Source organism: Cryptomeria japonica, chromosome 4, assembly GCF_030272615.1.
Source record: "Cryptomeria japonica chromosome 4, Sugi_1.0, whole genome shotgun sequence".
NCBI lineage: Eukaryota > Viridiplantae > Streptophyta > Pinopsida > Cupressales > Cupressaceae > Cryptomeria > Cryptomeria japonica.
In genome coordinates this window covers 412,164,493-412,189,529 of record NC_081408.1, presented here as the reverse complement: position 1 = coordinate 412,189,529, position 25,037 = coordinate 412,164,493, and the positions used below count along the sequence as shown (strand labels likewise).

General features: G+C 36.4%; 1 protein-coding gene across 2 annotated transcripts in view; it reads left to right on the top strand.

The window, feature by feature from the left end:
• The first annotated feature begins 463 nt into the window (after nucleotides 1-463).
• LOC131031019 (linoleate 13S-lipoxygenase 3-1, chloroplastic) overlaps nucleotides 464-25,037 on the top strand; it is a 37,724-nt gene continuing 13,150 nt past the window's right edge. Inside the window, exons 1-8 of one of the 2 annotated variants that reach the window (XM_057962025.2) lie at nucleotides 466-1,775; nucleotides 2,243-2,511; nucleotides 2,815-3,052; nucleotides 4,728-5,060; nucleotides 5,228-5,313; nucleotides 5,455-5,562; nucleotides 5,792-6,093; nucleotides 6,657-6,923. In XM_057962025.2, coding sequence (XP_057818008.2) covers nucleotides 1,397-1,775; nucleotides 2,243-2,511; nucleotides 2,815-3,052; nucleotides 4,728-5,060; nucleotides 5,228-5,313; nucleotides 5,455-5,562; nucleotides 5,792-6,093; nucleotides 6,657-6,923 — 1,982 coding nt within the window. In that variant the 5' untranslated portion in view covers nucleotides 466-1,396. Of the gene's footprint in view, nucleotides 1,776-2,242; nucleotides 2,512-2,814; nucleotides 3,053-4,727; nucleotides 5,061-5,227; nucleotides 5,314-5,454; nucleotides 5,563-5,791; nucleotides 6,094-6,656; nucleotides 6,924-25,037 lie in introns of both variants that reach the window. The other variant, XM_057962033.2, reaches the window with a different exon arrangement.

Sequence of the window (25,037 nt, the reverse complement as noted above, 5' to 3'; positions counted from 1 at the left end):
CAAAAATTGAACAAATAAAACCTATTGTTTGAAACAAAAAATATCAATTTTTGTTAGGAAATGTACCAACAGTTGTTAGGAAATGTACCAATAGTTGTTAAGAAATGTACTAATATTGTAAAAAGTAACCAATCAGGTGATGCCACATCGGCTGCACAACTATTGGGGTCTCTAATGCATGCCTATTGGTCTCACTTTTTTTTGGGGCTGTTTTGGACACCTTGGCAAAAAGCATGCTGATGTGGCATCATATTTGATGATGTGGCCCTGAAACCTTAGTTATAAGCAGGGGACTTGCCAAGTAAGCTGCTGTAAAAAAATCGGAGTGATTCGAAATTTCCAAGTAGGATTTTGAGAAGCGTGAAGTTAGGGTGCACGACTACTGGGTCCTTTCCCCTAGCATGGGACGAACTGTAATCCACGTTATTCTGAAAGTAGAAAGTACGTTTTAGTCACCTTTTATATTTAAAGCGCGTCAACTGGGTGCCATAAAAAATTGGAAGTCATCGTTGCAGAAATTTCTTGGGCGAGACTGAAAAGAGAGAAAATTCTGGAACAGATTTATGAAGAGTGGGAAGAAAGTAGCGTAAAAATCATTTCAATCTTGTTCAGGAAACCGGATTTGGGACCAGAAGGCTCCACACACATTCCACTATTATTCAGTTGTCTCTGTCAGAGAAAAGAACCTGGTGTATGTCGAGTATCTTTTGGGGATAAGTTTTGCAGGGTGTGAAAACAAATGATTTGACATAGCCGCTGTACCAAATGTGACTTAAAGTAATGTTTATGCTCCAATGACAGAAAACAAAAAGGTTGGGTATACTGGGGAATTGGGGAGAGAAGAAAAGGCTGAGTTTTGACCGTACCTAGAAGGTGTGTTTTTTGTTTGAGGCCCACGGAGGGTCAGGGCACAACGAAAGTAAATAATAATAACTAATGATAGGCTCGGGGTGCGATGGTCTGGACTTTGTGCTGCCGTAGCCCTGTCATTATCACTGCCCTCAGATTTAAAGAATTCCACTTATTGTTCTTAGGCCGGTTTTGAGTTGACAGGTGGAAACCAGAAGACCAATTTGATCTGCGTCTCCCGAGTCCCCGACTAAAGAATTTTAATGATATCTAGGAGATCAGCAGCCTAAGGGATCACATCTTTGATAATCTTCAGCAGCCTAAGGGATCACATTTTTAGCAATCTTTGAAGTTTTTTTCCTATGTCAGTCTTCAATTATGAATCTTGATAAAAAACCAACAGTATTGTGAAGTTTAGCTTCCTAAAATTTTTTGTCCAGGCAATCTACCTTAAGTTGTTTCCATGCTAATTGGAGAGTGAGAAGATAGTAGGTGCCTGGTGTGGAAAGATTGGAACACATTAGATCGGGGTTTGCAGGGGTCAAAGATGCTGAGGCTTCAGCAAGCAGGCAGCCTGCACAGTAGCTGCCCTAGAATTGGAAGACAGCATTCAGTGGGTTTGCAGAGGAGGCAGAATATTAGTAATGGAAAGTATGGTTGTGGTCCAAGTAGGAGAACTTGCCTGGTTCAGGCAGTGATCAGTGATAAAACAAGCAGTAGCAGTGGCGGCGGCGGTGCCACTGTCACCACCAGTGTCACAACAAGTGAGAAGGGCGCCATGATGAATGTCAGGGCAGTGGTTTTAATCAGAAAGAAACTCAAGGAGGATATCAAGAGCACGATTTTCAGGCGCTGGGAATCTCTCCTGGATGGGATGACTGGTCAAAATGTTCTTCTCGAGCTTGTCAGCCGTGATGTTGATCCAGGTAATGACACAAGTTATTTACATTCTGTTAGATATGCAGTAAAAGCTTTGTGTATAAATTTTCTACATCAACATTTAAGTAATCGCATCTGTTGTCTTCTTTCATTGTAACTATGGATCAGCGAGTGTGATCGAAAGGTAGACCTAAACAAATTATACACGTCGAACTCCGAAATTTTCAAGTCTATAATGATTTAGCCAATGTTTTTTGGACTTGACCTTTTACATTTTTGTTACAAATGATGGATCATGAAAATCAGCGTATAAAATAAGAGAGGAGAAATTTCTGTTCTCTTACTTTCATAACTTGATGATGGATCATATTAAGAGAACAAAAATGTACACAATCAAATCCTGAAAAATATTGACTAAATTATACAGTTTTCCACAAGCTTTTACTTTGATTGATCGAGGTAATTAAATTCAAAAAAGCCACTCTTCTCTCATTCTATGTTGTGATTGTTCTAGTGACGAAGAGTTGCAAAATAAGCAAAGGATCTGGTCTCAGAGATTGGCAGGAGCACATTGCCACTGTTGAGTGTACTGCAAATTTTACAGTAAATGCAGATTTTGGGCAGCCGGGAGCTATTTTAGTGACTAATCAGCACCAAAGTGAGATCTTTTTGGAATCAATCGTGCTGGAAGGGTTCGCAGGGGGACCGATCTACTTTCCCTGTCACTCTTGGGTTCACTCGACCCAGGACAATCCTGAGAAGCGGATCTTTTTCTGCAATGAGGTATGCAAACTTCAATGAAGTTGTTCACATCCTTTTACAAAGCCTGTGTCTGGGGTATAATCCCGTTTTGTCAAGGCGTTGTTTTCTGTAGACAATTAGGATCGACGGCCCAAGGATACTTTCCCTCCAAAAAAGGAAAAAGGAACTAAGGGATTTTTTGCACAATTAATCGTGCCAGATGATTTTATGGCTTTGTCTTCTCAAACGTTTTAATTTTTCAAGTTAAAATGAGCAATTTCATCCAATTAGTAGAAAATCTAATCGTAGCTCTTGCTCTTGTTTTATTTATCTGAATTGAAACAGACATACTTGCCATCAAAGACACCAGATGGGCTAAAGGATTTTCGGCAAAAAGATATGATAGATAAGCGTGGGGAAGATAAAGGCGAACGCAAGCCAAGGGATAGAATTTATGACTACGCAAAATATAATGATTTAGGGAACCCTGATAAGAGCGACGATCTTGCAAGACCAACTCTTGGGAAGGGCAATATCCCATATCCAAGGCGCTGTTACACCGGTCGTCCTCCAATGAAAACAGGTGAGGATCTCTGGTTTTGCTTTGTACCTACGATCGACAATTCATGATGCTTTTTTTTTGGGGGGGGGAATGATTCGTTTGTCAAAGCCTCTAGCATGTGAATCAGGCAAGTTTGCTCGCATGGAAGAAAAGCAGATAATCAAATTGTAACAACTGGATAGAGGATCAGGAAAGAATTAAAAGGTCCTACCGATAAACATGAAAAATACATATTCGAGAGGTTAATATAATGTGCTATCTGAGTGATCTGTAAAACTTAATTGGGCCTGATAGTATTGGAGTGTATGCTTAATAGAGAAGATCACATGTGTGAATCCAGAGAGGGTAGGGTTGTACATCTGTTGAATAATATATAAGGTAAATAGAATAACAATCGCTTTGTGGGCTTACACAAGGTGGTCTCGTGCACCAAACTGGTGTCTAACTTCGTTGTGACTTAAAAATACTAATGAAGAAAAGGAGGAAATCTACTGTTGTCCTTTATCATGGAAGTTTACATGAAATGCAGTATGATGTAGATGTTTAATTGCTTCTGATTTTACTTCTTTAGCCATTTTGGAAGTCTGTTTTTATGAGGTTTCTCGAATTTCACTTTATCTGTTGATTGGCTAATCTTGAATACTTTCATGATTCCACATGGCTTAGCTAGTAAGTGCATGAAGTCTTAAAATTTACATGTGATTTGAACTTTGTACAATCTAAATTGGTTTTTTTCTACTTTTGGGAAATATTGTAATTTCAACGTTCACTTCAGAAAAATACTTCTTGAACAATTTTTATAATTGAACTATATGAAAGTTATTGTATTTCCGATAAATTGCAAGACGATAACTATCATTTGTTTTTTATGCTTTCAAAGCGAAAGCAGTTATGTGGAACACATTAGGCTAAGAATCACGTTTCATGTATATCCAAAATAATATTTATTTACTGGTATTATTCCTCTTTTTTGTTCTAGCGGCAAAATTTATTAGTTTTATAAACATTTTGGTATACAAATCCGTAACCAATCATATACTATATGACACAAATTTTTTCATCTACTATTGATGTGGTTAGGTTAGTTCAGGTTTGTTTCTGTCTATGTGGGCATCAATTCTAAGCCATCAAATAATTTTTTTATTTTTAATCTTTTATATTGCCAAATAATCACAAGTAGATAGTCATCCAATTTGTATCTATTGTACTTCTAACTGTTTCAGCTTTTGATGATCAGTTTGAAAGAGATAGGTTCCTGGAATTGAGTGTCTGAGAAATTTTGTGGAATGTGGAAAAATTTCTTTATTATATTCACGACATATTAGCTGTTGCTGTATAAATTGCAATCAGTTAGCTACATACTTGTTGGATGCCTAGTTGTTGTGTGAGTTGTCATTCTTATTTTTGGTCCCAATACTTTTTCACTATATTTTACTCTACTGTATATTACAACTCTTCCACTAGTTCAATAAAACTTCCTGGAATAAATGTTCAATTCAGCATTTTGCTGTTTCATTTTTCATCTTCACCACAATCTCCATTTTTATAGTTTTATGTATTTTCAGCATTCCTTCTATATCTGGCTTTAGTTATTGTTTTGCTTCCATTTTTCATTGTAGAAGATTGTGTCAAATGCATGTTCAATAATTCTTGTGATGACCTGATATCTATGGAATGCCTATTGTGTCATGGACAGACTTTTCTGCTGAAAGCAGAATAGAGAAGCCTGGTACAGTCTATGTGCCTCGTGATGAAACATTTGAGGAGATCAAGCAAAGTACATTCTCTGCAGGAGCTCTAAAAGCATTATTTCATAATTTAATACCATCTTTGGTAGAAAGTTTTGCTAATGCTAATCATGAGTTTGGATGCTTCTCCGAGATCGATCAATTATATACAGAAGGGCGTATCCTGAAGTTTGATCAGGGACGTGATATATTTAATAAACTGGTACTACCAAAGATAGTAAATAAGATAAGAGAAACTGGTGAACAACTATTACGTTATGAAACTCCAAGCATAATCTCAAGTGAGGACTATGTACCTTATTCTGTTGGTTGTAACTCTTGTTTTTACCACTGTTCCATTCAACATGCATAGCTTTCTTGCCACTAGAGTTTGTAGACAGATATGGATATCTGTTCTCAACTGTTTGTTTTCCTTTGATCCTCTAATATGACATGCTTCACAATGCAGGGGATAGATTTGCATGGTTACGTGACAATGAATTTGCCCGCCAAGTATTGGCGGGAGTGAATCCTGTGAACATTGAACGACTTAAGGTTTGTAATTGTTTCTGATTTCTCTCTAAATCTAAACTGAAAAAATGAGAGTTTCTTTTGCCCTCACAGGTTCATATCAATCCACAAAGCATCTAAAGGTTCTTTCTAGGCCTAATAAACCAAACAATGAATATGTTTCAGGAATTTCCCATTGTAAGTAAGTTGGATCCGGCAATATATGGTTCACCAGAGTCAGCAATTAAAGCTGAACATATTGAAGCAGAATTACGTGGAATGTCTGTTAAACAGGTAACTTGTATTCCCAATTTAATTATGAAATATGCATAGGCAAGGAGGATACTGTGTGGAATAAGAAAAACAGAGAAATTCTTTGCTTGATATATCTCTCATGATCTTGGTCCGTCTCTGTGAAACTTTTAGGAGCAAATTAGACAATTAAAACATGAATGACTTCCTAAATACACCATTTTAAGACCAGTCACTCAATGTCTTATGTAATGGAATTTGTACAAAGCAGGCTCTTGAAGAGAAGAAATTATTCATCTTGGATTACCATGATACATATATGCCATTTGTTGGAAAGATAAATTCTTTGGAGGGGAGAAAGGTTTATGCTTCACGAACTTTATTCTTGCTAACAGACCATGGCACTCTTGAGCCAATTATCATTGAGCTCAGCCTACCGCCTACCATGCCTGGAGGTCAATCCAAACGAGTTTTCACTCATGGTCATGATTCAACTTCATATTGGCTGTGGAAACTAGCCAAAGCTCATGTAGCTTCCAATGATGCTGGTATTCACCAATTGGTCAATCATTGGTAAGTCGGATAGTTTTCGCGATCATAAATATAATTTTATTTTTGAAATATCGTTACTTATTTAATTGGAACAGATAGTAATTTGAAAAATTTAATTTTTGTCATTTATGTATTGATATAGTATTTTTTTCTGCATTCATGCATACAATTCACTAGGAGTTCGGCTTTATACTTCTAAAATATTTTAACAATTTGAATAGGGATAATAGTGTGGTCTTTATCCAATCATGGAGACCTATCATCCTCAAACTTAGCACCAGGGGTTTCAGATCTAGGTTGGAGATAGCTAACTTATTATTTTTCACAAGTTAGGTCTTTCCTATCTCGTGTGCTTGAAAGAGAGTTATCTATATTAGGAGCTCTAAATCGCAATCTTAATTTATCATTAAGCTGATGGAATGTAAAGAAGAGTGAGCTGAAACATTGTAGTTCTCAAACTTTTTTACATAGTTTTTATGAACCACTGAGGTTTAGAGTCTCTAATATACTTTTACAATGCTTTTTCTCTTGTTTTCAATTCTGTAAAGATGATGATAGATTTTTTCTTCTAATCACATCGGCAGGTTGAGGACACATGCTTGCATGGAGCCCTATATTATTGCAGCTCATAGGCAGCTCAGTTTTATGCATCCTATATTCAAGCTGTTGCAGCCACATATGCGCTACACTATGGAAATCAATGCATTGGCTCGCCAGAGCCTAATAAATGGAGGTGGAGTAATTGAAGCTTGCTTTACACCAGGCAAGTACTCGATGGAGATGAGTGCGTATGCATATGACAAACAATGGCGTTTTGACATGGAAGCCTTGCCTGCAGACTTGATTAGAAGGTACACATTTAATCAAAATTGCAAGAAGGTGAAAAATGAACTTTATCTTTTCTATGATAACTAAACATCATTTTTTAATGGGATTGACAACTCATGTATATTGCTATGGTAGGGTAGGTATATTAATCATCACATAATTGAAAGAACTCTCTGAATTAGAATCTATTTTAGTCAGCAAAAGTAGATGTCTTTTCTTCACTCTAGCATGCAGAAGATTTTTGTGGGTGTATCCTATGATTGGTGTTTAGACACAATTTCCATGGTTCTGAAGAAATTGGTTATATTTTAATGTATTTTCTATTGATCCATTTGTCTTTTGTACCACGTGTAATTTTGTGATGCCAGTATGGCATGATGAAATATTTTATTCAACACAGATAAAGTCTTAGAATGGCATTTATACAGCAGTAAAGGTATGGTTCAACTGCCACGACAAAACTGAAAACTTAAAACTACCAAATCTACCAAAACAGAAATACCAGACTAATTAATCCAAAGGATTCATCCTTTACATTTGCTCCCTAAATCCAAAGAGGTTCTAGCTAAACCAATAATTTCTTTAAATTTCTCTAATTTATCTCATCAAAGCACTTTGGTCAGGATATCTGCTGGCTGGTCTGCAGTTGCGCAATACTTGAGCTGTATACTGCCATCTTTCACATGATGTCAAATCAGATGAAATTTTGTGTGGAAACTTGATGTGTTTGGGGTTTGATCATGAAAAACTGAATTTATTACCATTTTGATTGTAGTTGTCAACTAGGAAAGGTGTTGATGAAACCTGTTTTGCCTACAAATCTGTAAAAATCCTTTCAAGACAAAGTATTTCTATGGTTGCCTCAAAATCTGCCATATGTTCTGCTTTTGTTGAGGAGAGAGCTGGCACTAACTGCTTCCTAGACTTGAAGAGATGATTTCTGACCCTTGATGCATCATGAAATCTGAAGTAAACTTCTTATCTTCCAAGTTACTGGCTTGGTCAGAATTTGAATATCCAACTAATGTAAAATTCGTAGCCATGGAGTATTTGAGCTCATCACTCTTCCTTGCAAATGATGCTACTTTCTCTCGCTTACTGCATGAACCTAGAGAGGGCTCCAATAACATAAGAAATCTTAGGTCTCGTTGTTGTTGGACAAATCAAACTTCCAACAAGCTGTCTATACTTAGTTGCTTCTACAAACTTCATAGTATCATCTAATTTTAGTTTCAAATTTTCCTCCATGGGAGTACTTAGAGGTTTGCAGTCAGACAGTCCCAATCTGCTCACCATTTCACCAATAAATTTTTGTTGGGCGATGAAGATGTACTTGGGTTTTTAAATCACTTCAACTCCAAAACAGTAATAAAGGTTCCCAAGTAAATCATTTTAAACCCTTCAATTTCTCTTTCACAATTGCAATGCACCTTTCATTGTTACCTATTATGAATAGGTCATCCACATAAACAACCAGGTATGCAACTGTCCTGCTAACTTTAATGACAAAAAGAGTTGCATCATCAAATTCAAGGTGTTTGAAATTGATTTTCAAGAGGTGCTTGGTGAGTTTTTCATAGCATGGCTTGTTTCAAACCATACAACGATTATTATAAGCTTGCACACTCTTTATTCTTGACATTTAACCACATATCCTTGTGCTCGAGTCATGACACAATTTCCTTGAGATCACCATCCAAGAATAAAGTTTTTTCCTCCCTTTGATAAAGTTTCCACCTGTGTTGTATTCATAAAGTCAACTAAGCACAACGAGTAGGGCCCTTGGTTGGAGGGGCAAACATTTCTTCATAACTATACCTTTTTTAAAACATTTTTCTTCTAACAAGCCTTGCATTATGTTTGTCAAGTGAAGCTTTTGCTTTGAGCTTTGTTATGAAAGATCCACTTGCAAATACTAGGTTTACAACCTAGTGGAGGATCAGCTAACTCTTAAGTTCCATTTTTCAAAAGAGCATCATACTTAATTTGTAGAGCCTTTCTCCACACTTACTTTACATTTATATGTTTTCATTTTCTTTAAAGGAATTTAGTTTTGATTATACTATTATATTGATTCCATCCAAGCTTGAAAAAATTGCAGAGAGTATTTGGCTAACTCATGAGTACTGGCATGACAAGAATGGCCGCGAGTTACTTATGATTAACTCAGCGCTAGGTTTTTCAAGAAACTCGCCGCAATTTTTCTGTAAAAATGGCCATAAATCAATAAAGAAAAACAAGACAAGAGAGCTTATACATAAAACTAAATTTATTTCCGTCATTTTTAGCCACAATATAGCTGTGATAGGGCTTCTTTGCCTAAGGTGTGAGTCACCATCATAGCATCACAAATTTTGAGTATTGAATTTTAATTGAACCTTTGAATTTTATTGTTAACCTTGTGACAGGTTTTTTTATTTTATGTTGTAATAAATTTATAATTTATAATTGATTTTTATTAAAAAACTTCATTTTAAATGTCATATATTTAATATAATATTACTTTTAATAATAACATTTAATAAATTAAAATTTGAATATTTTAGAATATTTGATTTAGATTTTTAACTATGTAGTTTTTGGGACAGGGGGATGGGGGGGCAGGGAAAAGGGACATGAAACCTTGTCCCCAAATTTTCAAGCCATTTTTGGGGATGGCTTGGGGACGACAAAGGGGATGACTATATAAAATATATAGGAAAAGTTTAAATATTCATATGAAAACATGGATAAAGCATGCATTTATGCATTATAGAACCTTAAATTGAGAATTCACATGAAAGTCAAAGTCAAACAAATTGTCAAAACTCAAAACATTAATACTATCAGATGGTCACATGTGTACACCATACAAAAGTAAAACCAACATAGTGTGCATCAAATTAAAAAATCAGCTCGTAATAGGCTTACAAACATTGCTGATATCAGTCTGCAAATTACACAGTTCATGAATGAACCAAAGGACTATTCTTGTCCTAGAAGAATGAGCTCTCGGATAATTCTCTCTCCTTTTCCTATCCCTTATCTTTTTTGCTTTGGTATAATCAGCCTCCTAGCTCGACTTCCCTCTCTTATCTCGTTGTCACCCTTGTCTTTGCTTGGAGGACTTTCCTAAATCTCTTTGCTCTATCTTGGAGGATTCTCCTTTCTTTCTAGCCATTTGTTTCTTTGATCACCTCTACCAAGAATGGATTGATGCTTCCCAAGAAATAGCTGTCTCACAACTATCTCGATTGAAAGTGGATGGTTTGCATGCAAAGAGAATGGGCTTCCAAAGAAATCGTCAATCTTTGTCGCTAGCTGAGAATTGCCACCAAAAAAATGCCCAGACAACTTGTACAAGCCACTAAACATCTCCACATAGCTCACACAAAATTAAAACCTAAATGACCAAGAAAATGGCTTGCTTGCATGGGGAAATGATTGACAACTGTCAAGAAACATACAACATGGCCTGCCTAAGGAAGTTGGATAGTCGCAATATATTCATGAATTTGAGGTAAATCCCAACCAACTCCTTGATTCTTGAGACCAATGACAAATCCTCTAATATTTAATAATCCCAAGTTTGAGACAATTTAAAATTGGATCATCAATGTTGTGTTATTGTGGTTGTGAAGTTATTATTTGTTTAAAGTGATGGAATCAATGCAACAATCAATTCCATAAACCCTAACATAAAATCACTCTTTAAAAAGAAAAGTTGGATTGTCAGTAATAGACAACAATATTTGTAAAATGCTTCCCATATGAATATGATAGACACCTCTCCTTAGGAAATACATAGTTGTAGTAGGAATAAGTGAACAAATCCCCAAAAAATAAATAGTTCCACATTGCCTAGGAATGGGCGGACAAGTCTTGGGATGGGAAGACCAAAGGTCTTGATTTGGGGACAATGGTACAAATATATATGGTGCTTGGAAAATTAGTCTTTAAAAATGTGTAAGAAATAACAAATGGAAATTTTAAATACTAAACATATTGTATTGAATAAAATGTCAAATATGGGATGTCTTATCTCTTTGTCACCCCTGTCTTTGCTTGAAGGACTTGCCTAAATCTCTTTGCTCTATCTTGGAGGATTCCCCTTTCTTTCTAGCCATTTGTTTCTTTGATCACCTCTACCAAGAATGGATTGATGCTTCCCAAGAAATAGTTGTCTCACAACTATCTCGATTGAAAGTGGATGGTTTGCATGCAAAGATAATGGGCTCCCAAAGAAATCATCAATCTTTGTCGCTAGTCGAGAATTGCCACCAAAAAAATGCCCAGACAACTTGTACAAGCCACTAAACATCCCCACATAGCTCACAAAATTAACACCCAAATGACCAAGAAAATGGCTTGCTTGCATGGGGAAATGATTGACAACTGTCAAGAAACATACAACATGGCCTGCCTAAGGAAGTTGGATAGTCGCGATATATTCATGAATTTGAGGTAAATCCCAACCAACTCCTTGATTCTTGAGACCAATGGCAAATCCTCTAATATTTAATAATCCCAAGTTTGAGACAATTCAAAATTGGATCATTAATGTTGTGTTATTGTGGTTGTGAAGTTATTATTTGTTTAAAGTGATGGAATCAATGCAACAATCAATTCCATAAACCCTAACATAAAATCACTCTTAAAAAAGAAAAGTTGGATTGTCAGTAATAGACAACAATATTAGTAAAATGTTTCCCATATGAATATGATAGACACGTCTCCTTAGGAAATACATAGTTGTAGTAGGAATAAGTGAACAAACCCCCAAAAAATAAATAGTTCCACATTGCCTAGGAATGGGCGGACAAGTCTTGGGATGGGAAGACCAAGGGTCTTGATTTGGGGATAATGGTACAAATATATATGGTGCTTGGAAAATTAGTCTTAAAAAATGTGTAAGAAATAACAAATGGAAATTTTAAATACTAAACATATTGTATTGAATAATGAAAATGTCAAATATGGGATGTCAATATATTATATTCAAAATTATTATTATATATTCTAAATTCAAATACAATTGGCCAATGGTCCAATGCCTCTAATCATCCCCAAAGTCCATGCCAAACTCCTCATCACTTAAACTATTGGACTCTTTGAGGTCAAGCTACTCCAAATTAATACTAACCAATTTTGTCTATTCCACATTATCATCAATCTATGTTGGCACCTTTATCTCCACAACCCTTTGGGCTTACTAGAATCTTCTTTTATGTAAGGGTGTTGCAGTTAGTAAGGCACAAGATGCTATGCACAACTACAAGCTTCTCCAATCTCCTAGTGGTAAGTTTGTTCCTCTTAATAGAGAGGATGAAAATTTGAAATTATAAGTAGATCGATTATAGTAGAACTAGAAACCTAGGACAACAAATGAATGGCTAGTGTCATTGTTAAAGAACAAGGCCCATACATAATCCACCATAGAATTGGGTCCTCTTGTGCCATAGTCTCCCTATCTATCTTGACCTCTTTTGGATAGTGGCAAATTTTGTTCACTTATTACAAATGGCTGTAACATCCTCAACATTGTATGTCTTTTGAATAACCTTCATGAACCTTGCCTTTACCTACATGTCCTCTATAAGAGTGACTCTACTAGGCCTTTTCATATACCATTTCGAGTTCAATGTATAGGCAGCCATGTGCAAGGGAGTGTTAGCTTTACCCACATCTGCTGAATGATTGACTAAATGTGTTCACGACAGAATTGCAATGTGAAGTCTTTCTCTTGTGCAACAACCTCCATTTGGCCAAGCATATTGTCAATTCAATCATATACCTCTCCTAGGCTAGGTGCATTAGAGTCCTCATATCTAATGACTGTGAAGACTAGAGCAATGATAGAGACTATGTTTCACATCAGCCAAAATAATGTCGCTTTTTACCGTCTCCTTCACTCTCTTCCCCTATTCTAGCTTAGAGTCAGGCCAGTAGTTCCACTCAACTACCATGACCATTAGTTGTAATGCCTCTTTCAATTCAAGCATCCTCTCCAAGAAAATAAAGTACAATGCATACCTAGTCTTCATGAATTTCCAAAATTCCTTATTGAAGGTCTTGAATTGTGCATGCGAAGTGTGATGGTTGCAGATAAACATATGCATATTTGTGGCATCATTAGTGATATGTTTGATCCAATTAATTTTTTCCATGTCCTTCACTCATTATTTATGGCATGCACACAACAAAGAGTCCACCAAATATGTTTTTGTGCTTTTTCAATCAACTTCCTTGCAGCTTTGCACACATTTATTGTGGTTGTCACTACTTGCACCACATTCTTTGTGCCAACCTCCTCAATTACATCTCTAAAGATTTGAAACTGATAATAGGCATCCTTGCAGTGCCTTAAATAGTTATCCCTAAGTAAGGGTACTTTGTACATGTGACTATGATGTTGATGAGTGGACAATGCCTAATGTCCGCCTACCCATCAATGACCATGCAACATCCACTAGTGACCTAGATAGCTTTTATTTTCTCCATTGAAACATTCATCTTGGAATCATTCTTATTTAATATTGATATTCTCAATTTTGTCTCCCCTAGTGGCACATGTGAAGGTACTGTTCTTATTATTTTTGCCACAGCCTCCCTATTGTATGGTGAGCGAGCCACATAGAATGGAATGCCATGGCAAATAAGAGTTTGCCAATGGCATCTTTTGCCTCATCCTTGTTTGGCACATTGAATAACTCTGACAATGTGTTTGAAGCATCACTAGTCACTCTACATTTTCCCGTAGCCTTTTGCTGCCCATGAACTAGTGAAATGTACCCTTACAGAATTTTTCCTAGTCTTGCAAAATGTTTCTTAGAAATTCAACGAAGCAATTTGCATTGACCAATCATTCCAATGTGCATTCTTTATTTTTAATTTAAAAAGTAAAATTGCCAACATCAACAAACCAAGATGGGAAAATAATCAAATCTGCAATCTTTTATTCAACTAGGATTTGATAAATAATAACAGTACCACATAAACAATTGAAATCCTGACCTTGCACAGTTGTTTCCAGAATTTAGATTGTATTAGTTCACTGCTGAAGGTTACAACGATTAATCCTTGGCAATGAAAGTTGCCAAGCTAGTTCAATGAAGTCAATCGGCACCCACACCACAAGGTATGTTCTTAAGCTCCTGTCTCCAAATTGACTCCCCAAAATCTGACCGACACTCGGAAGTAAACAAGCACAACTATTCAATGAATTTTGTCACTCTGCTCAAGACCTCTGATATGCTCTCTAGCAAATCGCTTGAAGATTTGACTAGTAAGCAGCTCCCGAGAATGCCAATATGATTCCCATTATCACAATAGCTTCAGAAAATCAACCATTCGATACAACTGTAATGTCCCCAGTTTGAAATAGAATTTAATAATAATAATAAAATTAAAATACAAAAGAATAAAAATTAAATTAAAATAAAAATATAAAAGATTGTAATTAAATATAATTAAAATTTTAATTAAGTTAATGAATGGTCAAAAGACATGGAATGACAAGTAGTGACTCCCCCAAATATTAGATATAAAAAGAAGAGAACCTCATGTGAGAAGGGGAGATATGGAGAAAGGAAGAAGGAAGAGAGAATGTAAATCAAGGAAAGATTAATGGAAGAAGGAAGGAATGGAAAGTAGATAAGAAAGTGCCTCTTTCAAAGGGCAAGAATTATGAAGAGTTGTCCTATTTTGAAGGGTGGAAATTGTGAAAGGTTGTGTCTCTTGCCAAAGGGCAGGCTTGATGAAGAGGTGTGACCTCTCTCACACATGGGAAGATGTAAAGGTAGATAAGAAAGTGTCTCTTTCAAAGGGCAAGAATTATGAAGAGTTGTCCTATTTTGAAGGGTGGAAATTGTGAAAGGTTGTGTCTCTTGCCAAAGGGCAGGCTTGATGAAGAGGTGTGACCTCTCTCACACATGGGAAGATGTAAAGGGAAGAAGGTTCATTTGAGGAAGCGATGGAAGGAAGATCAACTGGGAGAATAATATATTATTCTCAAAGGCAACAATGAGAAGTGGTGACTCAATTTTTATGAAAGGTGGTGCCTCAATTCCTATGAAAGGTGGTGGCTCTTCCACCATAAAGTATAAAGGAGAGATCATTTCAAGCATTCAAGGATCACCCACACAATCATCACTCATGGATCCACAAAGGCAATCATCAATTGTCAAATCAAACAAACAATCAATCAGTAAATCATACTATCAAATCAGCATTCATTCAATCATCATTCACCAATATATGAAACCAACATTCATTACATCATCACTCTTCAATCACTTAATCATCACTCATCAATACTTCAAGTCATACAATCTAGATGATTCAATCAATCAATCCATCATTCATACAAATAGGAATCACTCAACAACAATACATCAATCATCAAGTGGAATCAAATAAGATCAAGGAATTCAGCTCAGATCACCAACTTCCCAAATAATCACAGCAATCAGTGAATGAAACAATAATCAGAATCTAAAAATGTGTAAACAGCAGACTGATAATATTTCAGATTTTCCCTTTCTCAATACTCTCATTCTCACATTCACTTGTGGTATATATATATGTTGCTTATGCATAAATAGATAAAGGCTTAAGTGTATACTCATATGGTAGAATATAAGATATGCTTGACTGTCTGAAATCCATCTTGTAGGAAAGGCCTGGGGTTTAAGAGGAGGGTTATAAGAGGTTTATCTAAGTAGGCCACCCTAGGGATGACCATATTACTCACTTTAGGGCCAAGAGGGCTTTGAATACTCATCCGCTCTTGGGCTTAGATAGAACCACCAAGAAACCCCCTTACGACCTTCGCCCAACTCCGCAATGATGGTACTTGTTGTTAGGAGGATGAGACATTGATAGGGAAAGTAGGTACAAGCATAGATGAACTACTCACCACTTGGCAAAACTTGCCAAGGCCTGAAAAAAAAAACTCAGCGAAAAATTCAGCAACTTAAAAACACGCTTAAATTTAATTAAAAATGCATTTTTTTTGCAAAATTTAATGAGAAGATGCATCCAATGAGTCAATAAATGAGAACACCTGGAAGCTTAGAAGCAAAATAGTAAATAGTATTTGTAAAACCAAAAATAAATACATCATTACAATTACAACTTCCTCTTCCTAGCTCTAGAAAAAATTAGGGGAGAGGTAGAACTAAAGGGTCTAGTCCTAGAAGTTTGCAATGGGCGTGACTGTGCCTCCTCGCTCGGTATGGCTGGCTTGTCCTCCATCCTGGATGAAGCTATGTTTCCACCTGCTTCTAGCACTGGCAATGACTCCTCATCCTCATCCTCTTCCTCCTCATTGTCATCCAGCGTGAAACCAAATCCACCCCCCTCCTCCTCCATAGCCTGCCTCTCCAAATCAGTGATGTCATCATCGGAAAACAATGGAGGTTGCTTCTGTGATGTCTAATCATTGTAAGGATCTATATCATCCAAGTCAATTGGACCACCTTCTACTTCCTCTACCTTCCTTATGCGCAATCAAAGATTATATTGCACAAAGACAAGGTCATTGAGGTGTTTTTGAGCTAACTCGCTCCTCTTCTTCGTGTTGATGGCCTCAAACAAGCTCTAATTGCGCTCACAACTGGATGAACTACAAGGTTGACATAAGATTCTGACAGCAAATTTTTTGAGATTTGGGGTATTTCCACCCCAACTTTGCACCAAACTTCTGTAAATTAAAATTAGGTTGAGAGTAGCACTCCTCGCCGAGGTTTGAAGGTGAGAAAGAGGGGGGTAGAGAGATAGGTCTAAATCTTGGGGGAGAGAGGAGAGAGTGAGATGGAGTGTGGTAGAGAGGGGGATAGAGGAAGAGTGATAGGAGATAGATAGGTCTAAAATTCGGAGCAGATAATGTGAGTGAGATAGAGAGAGCGAGAGAATGTTGATAGAAGCATACTGATTACTGATTACTGAAATTTGACTAAGTCTGAAAAAATAAAAGATCTTCTAAAACCTAGAATTTGCATTATAACTCTTAGAGATCTGAAACCAGTCTCAAACACCCTGCCAATATATACATGAAATATAACTTAAAGTATAAGAAAGAAAAAAGACATTGAAATGCCATTTATACTTTATGTATATATTTTGATGAAGAGAATGAAACTGACCTGAAAAAACAAAACTAGATAATTTTTTGACATGTTTGGGCCTCTTTTTTTTAGTGTACCCGAGTTTCTTAAAACTCGGCGAGTTTTTTGGCGAGTAAAAGTCAGAAAAACTCGATGAGTTTTCAAAACTCGCCGAGTTTGCCAACTCTAGGTACAAGCAACCCACTAAGTAGGCCACCTTGGTGGATGCCCATATTGACTGCCCATTGAGCACATTATCTAAAAAGATATTTTATTGGTAAGATATAACCCTAATCCTAATTTGTTGCGATTGTGATTCTAGGGCAAAAACTAGGGCAAATTAGGAAGGGGACGTTACAATAATTACCATAGTTTAGAGGATGTGCCAATGAGATGCTAGAGCTAATGAGAATGAACTTGCAATCAAGAAATGACAACTCCAAGTATGGAAGCTGACATGATCTGGTATTCTTCTGCTCGTGAATGGAATAAATAGCCCGCAACCTTAACTGAGTCATCTCAAAAAAACATTGGCGGCAGTATCAATCTTTATGCCCAGATTGATGTTTATGGCTCCTCTTTTTAATTTCCACAGCAATATAACCAAAAAATTAATAAAAATATGGATCAGGTCCCACCACATCAAAATTAAATTCTTATTTTGCCAGAAGTCCTGTGCTAAAATATAAATTTCCTTGATAAAGAATCTCTCTCAAATATGCTATATTGCTGGGGAAACAAAATATAACAATAGGCCAATATTTCAATATCGCTTCACTTCAAATTGTTATTCATGGTAATACCAAATTTTAGGAGATCGAAATATAAATTGTCAATATATGCGATCATTTATTTCAATGGAGCACGATATCAATATCAATCGCTAGAAACAATATTATTAATATATCCATCTTTATTTTTGTATCAACAATAAACCTCTGCAAATTTGTCTCCAATGTAGACTTCACAAATTTGGCTCAGCTGTGAACTTCGTCACAAATCCACCTCCTTGGAAGAGTTAAGTTTTCTGACAACTCTTGAAGGTTTTCATCCTTAGAAATTATAAATTATCATTTCAAATCCATAAGCATGTCTAATACATTATAGGAACCTCCTTATAAAGACCTCCAGGAAGCATCTAGAAGATAGGCAGACATGATATAACTAGAGAAATATATTTAATAAAGTGGCATTATAATAATATTTTATTTATTATTTAATTAAATTGATTAATATTAAATCATCATTTAAATATTTTCTTTATTTTTTGACAACATAGTAAAAATCAATTTAATTAATTGTCAATGTAAAAATTGGGACATTACCGTCCTCCCGGCCCAAACATTGCTTGTCCTCAAGCAATTCTCTTCTGCACCACTAAGAACCTAAACCAGCCATATGAAGAACACTATATCACTTTGCTGCTCCACTCTGATGTAATCAGCTATACTGAAACCTACAACTCTGTCATGCTGAAGTTTCCCACCATTATGCTGATCGGTGGTTCCAAAATGTTGGAACTATCATGACTCCTGATGGAAAAAAGATGATTGTCTCCTATCCCTCCTACCAGTTATGTCTCATTATAATTCCACTCCATTCTCATGCTGTAGACAGAAAATTGATTAACAATATGCTGCATACTCATGAGTGTTTGTAGACCCGTCCATTCTACATATTCTGAACTGCCCACCATAGATGTATAAGAGATAGGAAACTCATCATGAAATGTCATACCTGAAAAATCTCTTGCATCAAGAACATCTCCACACTTGGAGAATCAATTGGTAAGGCTGTCCCCTCATTTGCATCATAATTATTCATCGTTGTGACCATCCTTGCTGTTGCTACCTGTGGTGCTTCATCCCCCAAGGCCTTGAGTATTATCTTCTTTCCTTCCACCATGAACTCCAACTCCATCTATTGGAAGTCCTAAATGTATCGTCCAAGAGAATTTAACCATTGGATTCCTAATATGATATCAGAATCAACAATCCCAATCATATAGAAATCAACGGTGATGGTGTTGTCATCAAACTCAATGTTCATTTGTGGTAACCTCTTGTTGCATTTCCTTTTAAACCCATCAGCCATCATAACATGAAATCCAGAATTTCTTCTAATGGCAATCCTTCTCTTACTACCAAGTTATCACTCACAAAATTGTGAATAGCTCCACTATCCACCAAATATGTCACATGCTGTCTATTCACCACTCCTCTTGCTCTAAATGGCTGATACTTGGAAGTTCCTGGAAGTAAAGCTGTGGCACCATGTGCTAGGGCTATAGTATCTTGCTCCTCCTTGTCATTCTCTGAAGTATCATCAATTGCCTCATCAACATTGGATGTAACTTCAATATAATGCAATTGACCTTTCCCATGACATCTACCATCGGGCATCCATGGTTCCTTACAAGTGAAGCACAATTTCTTCCTACACAACTCATTCTTGCTCTCAAAATCCAGCTTCTTATCATCTTCCTTACTTGGCTTAGACTGGACCTTGGCTCCTCTTGAGATACCTTCTTCTACTTGTCCTCATGATTTTGTTTTCCCTTACAGGCAAAGCTATTCTTAGTCACCAAAATCTCCAAATTAAGGGCTCTTGTGATGGCATGTTGGAAGGTATTTGGATCGAATGACCTTACTAATCCCATGAGAGGTTCAGCTAAGCCTTCAACAAATAGAACAATTAGTCTTCTTTCTGTTACATCCGGAACCATTATTGCAAGCCTTTGGTATTCTCCTACATAATCCTCCACTTTCCCTTCTTGCTTCAGCTGTGCTAGATCCCTAAAGTGAATTTCGGGATCCTTCCTATCGAATCCTTTAGTCAACCTTTTGCTGAAGTCTTCCATAGTGGTTATAGAATCATGCCTTTGGGTTATCATGCCATGATACTACCATTAATGGGCTATCCCTTCAAGGTGTAAAGTAGCAAACTTGATGGCCTCCTCTTCAAACGGACGATTAAATGAAAAGTAAGTGTCTAATTTCTGTAGCCACGACTTTGCTGATGTAGTTCCTGTCCCATCAAAGTTGAGAATTGTGATCTTCCCCGAACGGTGTTGGATATCCTTCCTTTCATCACACCCCTTCCTCCCATGCCCTCCTTTTGTTTGCAGTCTGCAGTATTCAGTGAAGGTCGTGTCATCACAGACTGCTGCTCTCAAAGCATTGTATTCAACACGAAGTCGCTCGTTCTCATTAGCTTCATTAGGTTGGCCTTCGCCTATATCCTCCTTTGAAAGAATTTGGTCCTGACTGACCTTGTATTTACTGATGGTTTTACACCCTCTGCAGTAGACTTCTCCCCATTAGAGTTGCTCTCTTCACACTTGTCATATGCAGGCTTATCAAAAATTTGATGCTGATTAAAACCTCTCATTGTTTCAACATGTTAATATAGAAATCCCCCGTCCTCTTAAAGAAGGCTTCTGTACTATCCTCTTTATCCCCCATGGAGGATCCTTTCTTTTTCTCTCGTTGCTAATACCGGTGTCCCCTTTCACTCATTCACCTTTCCCAGGCTAGCAGAATCAAAGGATCTGATACCACTGAAATGTTCCCTTACAATTTTTTTCATGATCTTGCAATATGTTACTCAGAAATTCAAGAAGCAATTTGCATTGACCAATCATTCCAATGTGCATTCTTTATTTTTAGTTAAGGAGTAAAATTGCCAATATCAACTAACTAAGATAGGAAAATAATAAAATCTGCAATCCTTTATTCAACCAGGATTTGATAAATAATAACAGTACCGCATAAACAATTGAAATCCTTTCCTTGCATAGTTGCTTCCAGAATTTTGATTGTATTAGTTCACTGCTGAAGGTTACAACGATAAATCCTTGGCGTTGAAAGTCGCCAAGCCATTGTTTTCACAGAGCCAGCGATATCTGAAGATATTCTTGTTCAACGAAGTCAATCGGCAGTGGGCACCCACTCCGCAAGGTATGTTCTCAAGCTCTCGTCTCCAAATCGATTCCCCAAAATCCGTCCAATACTCAGAAGCAAAAAAGCACGACTATTCAATGAATTCCGTCACTCTGCTCAAGACCTTCGATACACTCTGTAGCAAATCGCTCCCGAGAATGCCAATATGTTCCCGTTATCACAGTACACTTAAGAAAATCAACCATTCGATATAACCACTACAGTTCAGAGGATGTGCCGATGAGATGCCTAATGAAAATGAAACTCCTAGTATGGAAGGCGGCTCAATGTGGTATTCTCCTGCCCGTGAATGGAAGGAATAAATAGTCCACAACCTTAACTGAGTCGGCTCAAAAAAACATTGGTGGTGGTACCAATCTTTATGCCCAGATTGATATTTACCGCTCCTCTCTTTATTTTCCACGGCAATAGGTATAACCAAAGGAGATTGTAAAAATTAATAAAAATATGGATCGGGCCCCACCACATTAAAATGAAATTCTTATTCTGCCAAAAGTCCTGCGCTAAAATATACATTTCCTTGACAAGAATATCCCTCAAATGTTATATTGTTGGGCAAACAGAATATAATAATTGGCTAATATTTCAATATCGCTTCACCTCAAATTGTTATTCACGGCTATACCAAACTTTAGGACATCATAATATAAATCAGCCCACACAGAGTATTAATTCTCTGTCGTCAGTTTATGCAATCATTTATTTCAATGGAGCACGGTATCAATATCGATCGAGCACTATATCCATCCTTATTTTTTTATCAACAATAAACTTTTGTAAAATTGTTTATAATGGAGACTTCACAAAGTTGGTTCAGCTGTGAACTCTCTCGCAAATCCACTTCATCCAACCCTTCTCAATGAAGGTTTCAGTCCTCACAAATTATAAATAATTGTTTCAAATCCATATAAACACGTCTAATACATCACAAAAATCTCCTTATAAAGATCTCGAAGAAGATAGGCCAACATGATTATTTGGATAAATATATTCAATAAAGTGACATTATAATAATATTTTATTATTTTTTATTATGGAATTGAATTAATTAATATTAAATCATTATTTGAATACTTTTTTGATTTTTTGACAACTTAATAAAAATCAATTTAATTAATTGTCACCGTAAAAATTGGAACATTACAACTAGATAGAAAAGTGAGAAATTATCACTGTTACAAAGTACTATACTTAGTAGTAGGAGGAACCCTTGGTGACATAGTACTAGATGCACTTGTGTTTTCTTTAGCACAACTCCACAATTTATTTATTTCAGCTTTTGAGTGACAAGGCACCACCTTTGGTTGGGATGTGAAGGAGATGTTCATTAAGTTTTAACTTAAGCAAAGCTGCCTTGAAATTCAGTTTGATGAAAATGACATTTGCATTTAAGGGGAATATTTTATTGAAGGGACCCTTGGCAAATTCTTATAATAGCTTGAAAGGGCAATTTAACATGCACAAGTTGCCTCTCCCCACACATTGTACTAGGAGTCTCAAATTTTCATGTATATTGGAGAGAAGCAGTAAGTACAACGGTCTATACATTCAACAAAGTTCACATCAAAGGTGAAATCGGTAAGACCCCTCATGAACTATGGTTTGGTATTACTCCTACTCTTAAATATTTCAGAATATTTGGAAGTAAATGCTATATTAGAAGAGATGGGTATATTGGGAAATTCGATCCTAGAAGTGATGAAGGAATATTTCTTGGTTATTCATCTAAAAGTGAAGCATATAGATGTTTTAACAAAAGATTGCAGAAAATTGTTGAGAGTACAAATGTGAAGATTGATGAACAATTCAGAGGAACTTCAAGGTATATAGATTCTGAACCGGCAACAAAAATTTTAACAAATGAACCTACACTGAACCCACTGGTACAGAATGAAGATCCAGTTACATCGGTACCATCTGAAAATTCCACTGTGACTGAGGAACAACAGCAAACAAAGACACCCCGGTATGTAAGACTGAATCATTCTGAAGATCAGATAATTGGAAACAAGTATAAAGGAGTTATGACAAGAGGAAGATTGACAAATGAAGAGGTATGTTTTATTTCTTAGAGCTTGGTCCTCTATTTTCAGAAGCCTAACAACTTGAGGAAGATCTTGACACCGGTAGAGATGGAAAACTTGATGAAGCAATTAGAAGTAGCTCTCTCAGACTATGATACAGAAAAGTTGAAAAATATCAAACTTGAAGATGATCTAAAAGCTGCACATGACATTATTCAAGCACTTCAAAAAAATCTTACCATTGCAAGAAACAAGAGGAGAACTTTGTGAAAAGATGCAAAATGAGAATGATGAAAAGGAAACTCTTAGTGATCTGATGAATAAGCTGAAACAAGAAAACATGACAACAAAGAATGAGATGCAGGATATGACTATGAGATTTTGTAAAGAAATTGAAGATAGAAAGAAGAATGAAGAAGACCTGACTAGAAGACTGAATGATGCTGCAAATGAAAACACAAAACTTAGTTATGAAAATGATATGTTGAAGACAGATTTGATGCATGCACAAAATGACTCAAATGAACTTATGAGACAGAAAGGTATCTTGGAAAGAGAACTGACTACTGCAAATCAACACAAGGAAAAACTCAAGAAAAGCTCAGAAGAACTTGGTAACTTGCTGAAAAATCAGAAACCAAATGGTGATACTAATGGCCTTGGCTTTGAAACTGGTGAAAGCTTCGGTACTGCAAACACACATGATCATAGCAAACCGGTAAGACAACCTACTGCTTATAAATTTAATGGCAAATGCTTTAACTGTAACAAGTATGGTCATAGAGCAAATCAATGTAGATCTAGAAATTATCAGAGCACTAATACACCCACCGGTCAATGCTCCAAATGCAACAAAATTGGTTATAACTCAGAAAATTGCAGAATGAATGTAAGATGTTATGTTTGTGGAAAATTTGGACACTTATCTAATCAGTGTAGAACACAAACTGGCATAGGATATGGGAAAGCTATTCAAAAAAACAATGTGACCTGCTATGCTTGCAATAAGATTGGACATATTGCAAAATTTTACAGAAGTAAGGCATCACCGACAAGTAATAATGGTGCTAGCTTGAAAGGTAAAGAAAATGTTGAAGAGGTAAAACAAGAATTCTCAAATCAATGGATCAGAAAGTCAGATCTAAATATTGGTAGGAACACTCCTCCACCGGCAGAACAGAGTAACACTCCACCAGCAGAATAGAGTAACACTCTACTGGCAGGAGACTCTTCATCTAACTGAAGAAAATTCCTTTGAGGGTTTGGCAATCAAATGTGAAACATGCTATTATTTCCTCGGTTGATGGTGAGAAGTTGAAATTACTTCTATACCGGCAGATAAGTTAAGTCATTACTTAACCGGCAAGCATTAAATGTGGTGGTTGGCGAAATTAACATTATAAAACAAGTGTTTTGGCTCCATTTTCATTTCACCGAAAATTCCCGAGCAAAGGCATTCCAAGCAAAGAAGTGAAACAATTCATCAAGCAATCATTCCTTAAGACAGATAAAGGTATTTATAACCATGGCTTCTTTATCTGTTCCTGAATTCATTGCAAACCCTACCGTTGTCGAAGTTATTAAACGCCCTAGACCCGTATTCCAATTAGTTCCTGAAATTGCCAAGAAAGATGATAATATTGGTGCATTTTCCCAAATTCCTAAGGGAGTAGTTTTTGCTGAAGACCCTAGAATGTATATACATTGTCATATAGAGGAATTAGGTGATGAGGAAATTAAGAACATGTATAAATTTGTAATTTGTGATGAATCCGGAAATATCAAACCTGAACACAAGATAGTTGAAACCCTAGGATTCACTGAAATTCTCAGTATCCCGGATTTTCCCAAGGATGTTATAAGGATAGTACTAAGCAAGGTACATGGTGCATTCTTCTGGTTGGACTCAGTTCACAAAATCACAAAAGAAGCAGTAAAGGTTGTGACAGGGTTACCTTCCACCGGTAACAGACCTGATAAAACAAAGGTCTCAAATGACCTAGTGATTAACCTAACTGGTGCAACATCTGATAAGAGATCCTTAAGGGTAAATGATGTAACGGATA